The following is an 11,597-nucleotide window of genomic DNA, read 5'->3' on the forward strand; positions in this document are numbered from 1 at the left end:
TGAAATTTCTCTTTTCCTGAACTGAGAGAAAGAGAGAGAGAGAAGGAAAGAGAAAGAGAGGGAGAAACTCAGACTAAACTATCCAACAGTATCTAAACTTCAAACACACCAGGAGCGTTCAAGTTAAAGGAAAGGCAACAACTTCAAAGCAGCTTCGCGCGCGTGTGTGTGTGTGTGTGTGAGGAGTGTGTGTGTGTGTGTTTGCTGGGACTGGCTCTATGTCAGTTGGCCGAGAACAAAAGCCTCGAGAGGAGCATCCAGGAACACAGCAGAGAGGAACCATCAAAGCAGGTAAACAAGCCTTTTAATCACTTTAGAAACGCGCGCGCCCGAGCCCACCTGGGTGGCGCGCGCTCACGGTAAATGGGATAAATTATTATTATTCCTGTCTGGAGTTAAAAAGTTTTCCTGACCACGTCATCGCTCTGGATTCCCCCTTCAGGACTGTTCTCCCCTGTTCCTCAGTCTGGAGCTCAGTCTGGACCTCCTCTCAGCCTGCTGTAGGCCTTTAACACACACACACACACACACACTTTACAACACCAGTCAAAAGTTTGGACACATCATCCCTCATTCAATATTTAATATTGAATATTAAGGAACACATGCAGAATTATTTTTATAATAAACCAGAATATGTTTTCTACTTTAGATTAATCTCTGAGGACAGATCTGCTCACTCTTGGTATTTTAAGTTCCTGGAGGGAACTATTTATATTTATAGGTTTATGTTTGAGTAAAATGAACATTGTTGTTTTATTCTATAAACTACAGACAACATTTCTCCCAAATTCCAAATAAAAATATAGTAATTTAGAGCATTTATTTGCAAAAAAGAGAAATGGCTGAAATAACAAAAAGGTACAGAGCTTTCAGACCTCAAATAATGCAAAGAAAACAACAAGTTCATATTCATAAAGTTTTAAGAGTTCAGAAATAATCAATATTTGGTGGAATAACCCTGTTTTTTAATCAAAGTTTTTTTTCATGCATCTTAGCATCATGTTCTCCTCCACCAGTCTTACACACTGCTTTTGGATAACTTTATGCTGCTTTACTCCTGGTGTAAAAATTCAAGCAGTTCAGTTTGGTGGTTTGATGGCTTGTGATCATCAATCTTCCTCTTGATTATATTCCAGAGGTTTTCAATTTGGCAAAATCGAAGAAACTCATCATTTTTAAGTGCTCTCTTATTTTTTTCCAGAGCTGAATTCCATATGAAAACAATGAATAAAAAGGTGTGTCCAAATTTTGACTGGTATTGTATATGCTAAGTTACTATCAGAGTTACCATCACATTACCATCACCATCATAAAAACAATGCTATCATAAAAGCATTGTTATCACCACAGTCTCTATTAACATTGCAGTCATCATCACCATCACATGCATCATTGTAATAAAAATTTTAATCACCATTATCACAATCACCACTAACATCATAGTCATCACAGTAAGCATCACATCACCAACATCTTTACTAGCATCATTATAATTAACCTTTGCAATCACCATCACATTCATTGCAATCACTATTGCGAGCATTATTACCATCATTCTTACAGTCAACATTACAATAAATACAGTCACCATCACCGGCATTATATACACTGGCCTTCACATAATCACAGATTTACTGCTCTTGTTTCAGTCACCCTCTTCTTCCTCACTCAAGTCCAGTGCCTATTAGCAATCTAATACAATTATTAACCTTTAATCAGAAATAAAAGTATTTTCATTTAATCATGAATCCAAAATATCGGTAAATCAGAAATATAGTTATATTGTTAAATGAAAAAATGGAGTTCTAGATGATTGTTTTTCTTTTCTTCTGTTTTTGTTCTGTTTCTGAGACGATTCTAAAGTTAGTCATGTCTGCGGCGCCCCACAAATCACACACTGCTACTCTCTCTCTCTTTCTCTCTCTCTCTCTCTCTCTCTATCTCTCTCTGTAACTCTGTCTCTCTCTCTGTCTCTCTCTCTCTCTCTCTCTCTACACACACACACATTAGAGATGAGGCGTGTTCCTACAGAGTTTATTTGTATTTAGAGTGTGTGTGTGTATCTGTGTGTGTGTGTGTGCGTGTGTGTGTGTGCACTGAAGGTAAGATGGGTTTTCATGGATTTGGTTTGGTTGTAACTGGAGAGTATCTTGGCGGTGTGTTCTTTTAGAATCCATGCAAATTATGTTGGGAGTGTGTTTGTGTGTGTGTGTGTGTTTGTGTGTGTGCATTTGGAAATAGATACAAGGAAGAAAAAAGGTTTATATACAACCTGGTAAGGCATATGACATAAAAACGTATTGTCGTGCCATTGTTATAACAGTAATAATAAATAAACAAATTAATAATGAACTCACTGTATTACAATAAGCATCATAGATCAGCAAGATGATTGTAATATAATATTTTATTTATATAGTGCCTTTCCTGAAAACTCAAAGCACTTAACAGCACAGCCATAGACAGAAGGTATAGTGCATAAAAACAAGCATGCATACAAGCACTTACACCTAACAAATAAACGACATGTGCAAGTATTAAAAAAATGATGAGAAACATACTATAAAATAAGGTATCCAAGTAAAAGTATATTAACAGCAATATTTAACCATTTAATTATTGTTGTAAAAATGAAATGTAGTTATAAATGTGTGTGTTGGTGTCTCAGCTATGGTACTAAGCAGTGTGTGTGTGTATATATGTGTGTGTGTGTTCTACAGGTAATCATGGCAATGCGAGGTCAGTCCTCAGGCTCATTGCTGAGTAATCACACCAAGGAGAGAGTGACCATGGCTAAGGTCACCCTGGAGAACTTCTACAGTAACCTCATCACCCAGCACGAGGAGAGGGAGATGAGGTAAACACACACACACACACAGACAAACACACACACACACACTCACATGTCATTTGAAGATTTGATGAGTCCAGATTTACCCTGTTCCAGAGTGATGGAGCTATGATAATCTGGGTTGATGCTGCAGTTGGTCAGGTTTAGGTTCAGCAGCGTTTTGTGCCCAAAGAATGAGAATGAGGTCAGCTGACTACCTGAATATCCTAAATATAGACAAGGTTATTCCATCGCCAGTTCGAATCCTGTTCATGCAGCTTTCCATCGGCTGCCGGAGCTCTGAGAGAGCACAGTTGTCCTTGCTCTCTCTGGGTGGGTACAGTAGATGGCGCTCTTCTCTTTCCCCTCATCACTCCTAGGGTGATGTGGATCAGCATAAGGCTGCGTCTGTGAGCTGATGTATCAGAACCGAGTCGCTGCGCTTTCCTCCGAGCGTTAGCGCTGTAATGCTTCTTGGCAATGCTACAGCATCAACAGCAGTTCAAAAAGAGGCGAAGTCTGAATTGGTTGTGTAATTGACTGTGTAAATTGGGGGGGAAATGGGATGCAAATTAGTTTTTAGTTAGTTAGTAATTAGTTAGGCAGCTGTGACACAGCCATACACTCCTCTACAGACCTGTACAGTAGAGTAACCAGATTTTTCTTTATCTCGTGTGTTTAAGGAGACGAGATTGATCCAGTCCAGTGTTTGTTAGCAACATTAGCAAAGTTAGCGTCATTTTTTACCAAACTGCTCTGCTGCTTTAAGCGCTGACCCAGTTAATATAGAGACGCTTTATTTCCCATTAACTTTTAAAGAAACACAGCAACTGTCCACACAATCACTGCTTTGTGTGTGTGTGTGTGTGTGTGTGTGTGTTGGGGGGTTCTTTATATTAGGTCACCAGAGAGAAAGGAGAAGTGTCCTTCAGGGTTAGCAGAGCATGACCTCAGTTGCGCTTACACACACACACACACACACACACACATACACACACACACAGCACACACAGACACACACATACCTCCTGTGGTTCTGCTCTGCTTACTGCAGAGTTAATCATTTTCATTTGGTTTCTGCTCTGCTGTAACTGCTACAGTGACAATAACAAGCTATATTATTATTATTATTATTAATAATATTATTATTATTAACAGTCAATATTTAGTTGGTTTTCATTTCCATCAAATTTACCCTATATATATTATATTTATTAGCCTTTATTAAATCTGATGTCCATAAGTTTTGGTGTTTGGGGGATTAAGCACCCTCTCTGGTGAGAATGGGTAATTGCGCCGAGCATGCGGAAGAATCATTTTAAACTGGGTGGGTGTGATGCGGTCTCCTTTCAGAGTGGAAAAATCCGATTCCAGGTTATGTTCAGTCAGAGAGAGAGAGAGAGAGAGAGAGAGAGAGAGAGAGAGCTCAGTCAGAAACTTCACTTCTTTGTTTCTTTGGTTTTACTATGAGTGAATGATCTACTGAGCTCTGAGTTTCCTCTTCTGAAGTCTCCATTGCTCCACCAGCCGCTCGCATTCAGTAAAACTGAGCCGGATCCTCTTTTAGAGGCTGTACGTGTGACGTACAGTAAGTATGTAAAGACGCGTGACGTGGCCAGAAAAAGAACTCCCGCGAAAAGCGACCCGACACCCCAGATTATAGAATGAATATATTATTAGGATTAGCAGGGATGTGGTTCAGCTCACTGATACCATTAAACACCATATTTTATCCATATTCTTCTCCACTCAGTTTCAGTTTTGAAACTAAATAATACAGACTGATACTTTAAATAAATAAATTGTATTTAAATCAGAGGCTGCAGCAGGTCTACAGATCCACCAGGTTCTGGTACGTCTACTTTGTTTCTATACATCTCTAAACCTGAGCAGGTGATGCTGATGTTGGGTGGTGTAAAGTGTGAAAGAGCACAGAGAGTTCAGACAGGAAGTGATGCGTGCAGTAAACACATGCAGCAGGAGAGGAGACGCCCATGCAGAGAGGAAGTAAACAGGGGAACAGCGAGGAAAGCTCAGTTCTGTTTAAGAACCCTTATTATTACCAATATTATTATTGTGTGAATGGGTGGAGCTAAACTGCTGTAGGCTGAATGGCTGGAGTTGTAAACTGCTGTAGGCTGAATGGGTGGAGCTATAAACTGCTGTAGGTCTAATTGGGTGGAGCTAAACTGCTATAGGCTGAATGGGTGGAGCTATAAACTGCTGTAGGTCTAATTGGGTGGAGCTAAACTGCTATAGGCTGAATGGGTGGAGCTAAACTGCTGTAGGCTGAATGGGCGGGGCTATAAACTGCTGTAGGCTAAATGGGTGGAGCTATAAATTGTTGTAGGCTGAATGGGTGGAGCTAAACATGTTGTAAGCTGAATGGGTGATGCTATAAACTGCTGTAGGTCTAAATGGGTGGGGCTATAATCTGCTGTAGACTGAATGGGTGGAGCTATAAACTGCTGTAGGTCTAATTGGGTGGAACTAAACTGCTGTAAGCTGAATGGGTGGAGCTAAACTGCTGTAAAATGAATGGGTGGAGCTATAAACTGCTGTAGGCTGAATGGGTGGAACTATAAACTGCTGCAGGCTGAATGGGTGGAACTATAAACTGCTGTAGGCTAAATGGGTGGAGCTATACATTGTTGTAGGCTGAATGGGTGGAGCTAAACATGTTGTAAGCTGAATGGGTGATGCTATAAACTGCTGTAGGTCTAAATGGGTGGGGCTATAATCTGCTGTAGACTGAATGGGTGGAGCTATAAACTGCTGTAGGTCTAATTGGGTGGAACTAAACTGCTGTAAGCTGAATGGGTGGAGCTAAACTGCTGTAAAATGAATGGGTGGAGCTATAAACTGCTGTAGGCTGAATGGGTGGAACTATAAACTGCTGCAGGCTGAATGGGTGGAACTATAAACTGCTGTAGGCTAAATGGGTGGAGCTATACATTGTTGTAGGCTGAATGGGTGGAGCTAAACATGTTGTAAGCTGAATGGGTGATGCTATAAACTGCTGTAGGTCTAAATGGGTGGGTCTATAAACTGCTGTAGACTGAATGGGTGGAGCTATAAACTGCTGTAGGTCTAATTGGGTGGAGCTAAACTGCTGTAAGCTGAATGGGTGGAGCTAAACTGCTGTAAAATGAATGGGTGGAGCTATAAACTGCTGTAGGCTGAATGGGTGGAACTATAAACTGCTGCAGGCTGAATGGGTGGAACTATAAACTGCTGTAGGCTAAATGGGTGGAGCTATACATTGTTGTAGGCTGAATGGGTGGAGCTAAACATGTTGTAAGCTGAATGGGTGATGCTATAAACTGCTGTAGGTCTAAATGGGTGGGGCTATAAACTGCTGTAGACTGAATGGGTGGAGCTATAAACTGCTGTAGGTCTAATTGGGTGGAGCTAAACTGCTGTAAGCTGAATGGGTGGAGCTAAACTGCTGTAAAATGAATGGGTGGAGCTATAAATGGCTGTAGGCTGAATGGGTGGAGCTAAACATGTTGTAAGCTGAATGGGTGATGCTATAAACTGCTGTAGGCTGAATGGGTGGAGCTAAAGAATTTGTTATGACATTGTTCTTTTAAAATGAGCATCTTTTGTACTTCTTTTCAGACAGCAGAAGCTGGAGAAAGTGATGGAGGAGGAGGGGCTTCCTGATGAAGAGGTAAACACAGCATTATTATACAGCTGTGGAAAAAATTAAGCACTTCAGTTTCTGAATCAGTTTCTCTGATTTTGCTATTTATAGGTTTATGTTTGAGTAAAATGAACATTGTTGTTTTATTCTATAAACAGACAACATTTCTCCCAAATTACAAATAAAAATATTCTCATTTAGAGCATTTATTTACAGAAAATGAGAAATGTCTGAAATAAGAAAAAAGATGCAGAGCTTTCAGACCTCAAATAATGCAAAGAAAACAAGTTCATATTCATAAAGTTTTAAGAGTTCAGAAATAATCAATATTTGGTGGAATAACCCTGGTTGTTTTTTAATCACAGTTTTTTCATGCATCTTGGCATCATGTTCTCCTCCACCAGTCTTACACACTGCTTTTGGATAACTTTATGCTGCTTTACTCCTGGTGCAAAAATTCAAGCAGTTCAGTTTGGTGGTTTGATGGCTTGCGATCATCCATCTTCCTCTTGATTATATTCCAGAGGTTTTAAATTTGGTAAAATCAAGAATGTTTATTTAGTTGTAAAATAAAGACATGCTTTACAGTAAAGAAAATGATAACTTTAATAGAAAAGACTCCAGACTGATGGTGAATTTAAAGTTTTGTGTGTGTGTGTGTGTGTGTGTGTGTGTGTTGCAGAAGCGAGTGCGGCGTTCTCAGCATGCGCGGAAGGAGACAGAGTTCCTGCGGTTGAAGAGGACGAGACTCGGGCTGGACGACTTTGAGAGTCTAAAGGTCATCGGCAGGGGAGCGTTCGGAGAGGTACCGCCATAAATATCATAATAAAAACCCAGATAAATTCACTATAAAACATTTCTTTAATTTTACACAACTGTGTGTGTGTGTGTGTGTGTGTGTTTATGTGTATCAGGTGCGTCTGGTTCAGAAGAAGGACACGGGTCACGTTTACGCCATGAAGATTCTGCGCAAAGCAGACATGCTGGAGAAAGAACAGGTAACACACGATATTAAGATTATAATAACTGAATAATAAATGGTGTAATAAGTGTGTTATAACTGACTGAGCGAGTGTGTGATGTGTTGACCTGTTCAGGTGGGTCATATCCGTGCTGAGAGGGATATCCTGGTGCAGGCAGACAGTCTGTGGGTGGTGAAGATGTTCTACAGCTTCCAGGACAAACAAAACCTCTACCTGCTGATGGAGTTCCTGCCTGGAGGTGAGAGAGCATCACAGCTATCTATCTATCTATCTATCTATCTATCTATCTATCTATCTATCTGTGTCTGTTCCTCTGTCAATCTAATCTCTGCCTGTGTATCAATCTGTCTGTTTGTCCCTCTGTCTATCTATCTGTCTATTCATCTTACTCTGTCTATTTGCCAGTATCTTTACCTATTTGTTGGTCTGTCTGTCTATCCGTCTTTCTGTCTATCTATCCACCTGTCTGTCAACTGTCCCTCTATCCGATTGTTTGTCTCTCTTTACATTTAGCAGTCTGTCTTTGCTTCTTACTTTTTCTGTTTGTCTGTATATCTTTCTTTTGGTTTGTCTGTCTATTCACCTGTCTCTCTATCTATCCACCTGTCTGTCTGTATGTTTGTCTGACTGTCCATCTATTCATTAGTTTGTCTGTTTCTCTGTCTATCCATGCTTTTGTCTGTCTATTAATCTGACTCTGTCTATTTGCCTGTGTATATGTATAAATATATCTATTTGTTTGTCTGACTCTCCATCTGTGGATATATACATCTAACTGCCTGTCTGTCTGTCTGACTGTCCATCCATCCATCTGTTTGTCTGTCTATCCTTCCATCTGTCTGTCTATTCATCTTACAGTGTCTATTTGTATTTCTTTGTCTGTCTATCTGTATGTCTGCATATCCATCTACCTGTCTGATTATTCATCTTACTCTGTTTATTTGCCTGTATCTCTGTCTATTTGTCTGTCTATAAATCTGTCTGTCTATCCAACCACCTGTATGTCTGTTTGTCTGTAATTACCTGTATCTCTGTCTATTTATCTGTCTGTCTGTCTGTCTATCCAGCTGTCTGTTTATTCATCTGACTCTGTCTATTTGCCTGTATCTATATTTATTTGTGTGTCTGTCTATCCACCCACCTTTGTACCTGTCTGTCTGTCTGTCTGTATGTCTATCCATCAACCTATCTGTCTGTCTGCCTGTCTATATATGCATCACTTTGTCTTTCTGTTTCTTTGTCTGTATTTGTCTGTCTGTCTGCCTGTTTATCTATTTGTCTGTCTGTCTATACATCCGCCTGTCTACCTGTCTGTCTGTCTGTATGAGGTGTGCTGAGGTTGCGCCCCCTGTCTGCAGGTGATATGATGACGCTGCTGATGAAGAAGGACACGCTGTCGGAGGAAGAGGCTCAGTTTTATGTGGCTGAAACTGTTCTGGCCATCGACTCCATCCATCAGCTCGGCTTCATCCACCGAGACATCAAACCAGATAACCTGCTGCTGGACTCCAAGGTCTCACACACACACACACACACACACACATACACACATGCATGTATGGCAGGTGTTTCTAAGAAGAATGGCCGCCAAGTGAAGCTGGAAGACAATAATAATCAATAAAAACACTATTAATGATTGTTTACTTTGATGTGTGAGGAACAGATAGCACAATTACTTTGACACTCACACACACACACACACTCTCTCTCTCTCTCAGTCTCCCCACCCTCTTTCTCTTCTGCTTTTCTCTTCCTTTCTTCTTCAGTTTACTGTCTGATTATTCTCTTAATACTCTTTTAATAGTAAAAAATAGCACCACTGTTACCAACCATAATCATCAGCATCATTATTTTGCATACATGTTCTTTATTAAACCTGTGATTTACTAAGCATCTGTAATAACATTGTTAACATTGTGTGTGTGTGTGTGTGTGTGTGTGTATGTGTGTGTGTGTGTGTGGTACAGGGCCATGTTAAGCTGAGTGATTTTGGTTTGTGTACTGGTCTGAAGAAAGCTCATCGGACTGAATTCTACAGAAACCTCAGCCACAACCTGACTAATGACTTTAGTGAGTACACCCCCCATACACACACATACACACACACACACACACACACACACACACACACACACACACACACACACACACACACACATACACATACATGCTGTCACACCGTAGCCCATGTCTTTCTTGTGTTTTTCCTTTTTTTGGTCTTTTCTGTTCCTGTCATATGTTCCCTTGTTTTGTTTTCCTCCCCATGTGCTCCACTAGCACATGGACATATGTTATTGACCTGTTTCCAAGCTAGCCCCACCCTGTCATTAACTCTGTAACTCCACCCCCTTGTTACCAGACACAGGTGTTCCTCACCCTCATTGTGTATGTAAGCCCCTTTGTTTCGGTGTTCCTTGTCGAGTCTTTTTGTGTTATGTTTACTGTGTGTGTGTGTGTGTGTTTATGCACTGTTTATCTAGTTTTTCTATCAAATTTATTTTAGCGTTTACGTCCATATCATCCCAAGACAGACATGGGCTAAGGTGTGACACGTCTACACATACACATGTTCCAGCATGTACAGTACCAATCAAAACTCACACTTTCTCATTCAGTATTTTTATTCTTTCATTTTTCCTACTTTGAATTAATTATGAGGTCATCCAGACTAAAAAAAAATAAACAAACCAAAACACTTTGTGAAGAAATTGATTTGCTGATCATATGCTTGTGCCAAATCTCATCTGCAGCCTCTCAAAACATGAACTCCAAGAGGAAAGCAGAGACCTGGAAGAGGAACAGGAGACAGTTGGTAATAAATCACTTATTGAGACATTACTTAATAAATACATATTGAAACATTATTAATAATTCAGAACAGGACTGAATAAAGCAATACTGTTCAATAATGTTCATCAAAATATTAGATTTTCTGATGTGCTTTCTGATCCATCAGTGTGGACACACATGTAGGTAGCATCATGCTAATTGGTTGCACTTAAGCAACAGCTTATTTGCATAAAAGTGTCAGAGCCCTTAAACGGCTCATTCTGAAAGGAACTGAAACTGGTAAGAATAGAGCTAATGAGATCTCTTTATTTGTATGTGAGAGAGATTTTGTTTAAAAAAACTTAATGATCATGTTTTGTACTGAATACAAAGACCTACAGTATTCTAACTTGTAAAAAGTAAAACGTATGTAATATATCCTCTTTAATACTCTGTTCTGCGTTGTGTTCTCGCTCTCAGGCGTTCTCCACTGTGGGAACTCCTGACTACATCGCTCCAGAGGTGTTCATGCAGACCGGCTACAACAAGCTTTGTGATTGGTGGAGCCTCGGGGTCATCATGTACGAGATGCTGATCGGTAAAAAACTGTAAAATATATAACCTTATTTATAGACCAACCCAAAAATGAGTCAAGCCCTAGTTTGTGTTTATGATGTATGGGATTATGTAGTTTATTCAGCATCCAGCCATGCTGTTGTGAAGGATGCAGTGTGTGGTTTAGCATTGTCTTGCTGAAATATACAAGGCCTTCCCTGAAATATACTTTGTCTGGATGGGAGTATATGTTGTTTTTGTGCTGATGTTGTTCGTGTTTGTGCAGGTTATCCCCCGTTCTGTTCAGAAACTCCTCAAGAGACGTACAAGAAAGTGATGAACTGGAAAGAGACGCTGATCTTCCCCCCTGAGGTTCCAATCTCCGACCGAGCAAAACACCTCATCCTCAGGTTAGAACCTCACCTATATTCATCAAACACCTCATCCTCAGGTTAGAACCTCACCTGTAGTCATCAAACACCTCATCCTCAGGTTAGAACCTCACCTGTATTCATCAAACACCTCATCCTCAGGTTAGAACCTCACCTATATTCATCAAACACCTCATCCTCAGGTTAGAACCTCACCTGTATTCATCAAACACCTCATCCTCAGGTTAGAACCTCACCTATATTCATCAAACACCTCATCCTCAGGTTAGAACCTCACCTATATTCATCAAACACCTCATCCTCAGGTTAGAACCTCACCTATATTCATCAAACACCTCATCCTCAGGTTAGAACCTCACCTATATTCATCAAACACCTCATCCTCAGGTTAGAACCTCACCTATATTCATCAAACACCT

The 11,597-nt window shown here is 40.2% G+C and overlaps 1 protein-coding gene across 1 annotated transcript in view; it reads left to right on the plus strand.

Moving 5' to 3' along the window:
* The first annotated feature begins 9 nt into the window (after window positions 1-9).
* The window catches only part of stk38b (serine/threonine kinase 38b), a 21,056-nt gene continuing 9,468 nt past the window's right edge, over window positions 10-11,597 (plus strand). The window contains exons 1-11 of the mRNA XM_022682490.2: window positions 10-291; window positions 2,724-2,860; window positions 6,455-6,506; window positions 7,162-7,284; window positions 7,394-7,477; window positions 7,577-7,700; window positions 8,821-8,975; window positions 9,430-9,532; window positions 10,213-10,274; window positions 10,712-10,829; window positions 11,073-11,196. Of these exons, the coding sequence (XP_022538211.2) occupies window positions 2,730-2,860; window positions 6,455-6,506; window positions 7,162-7,284; window positions 7,394-7,477; window positions 7,577-7,700; window positions 8,821-8,975; window positions 9,430-9,532; window positions 10,213-10,274; window positions 10,712-10,829; window positions 11,073-11,196 (1,076 nt within the window). The 5' untranslated portion in view covers window positions 10-291; window positions 2,724-2,729. The remainder of the gene's footprint in view (window positions 292-2,723; window positions 2,861-6,454; window positions 6,507-7,161; window positions 7,285-7,393; window positions 7,478-7,576; window positions 7,701-8,820; window positions 8,976-9,429; window positions 9,533-10,212; window positions 10,275-10,711; window positions 10,830-11,072; window positions 11,197-11,597) is intronic.

Source organism: Astyanax mexicanus, chromosome 24, assembly GCF_023375975.1.
Source record: "Astyanax mexicanus isolate ESR-SI-001 chromosome 24, AstMex3_surface, whole genome shotgun sequence".
Classification (NCBI taxonomy): domain Eukaryota; kingdom Metazoa; phylum Chordata; class Actinopteri; order Characiformes; family Acestrorhamphidae; genus Astyanax; species Astyanax mexicanus.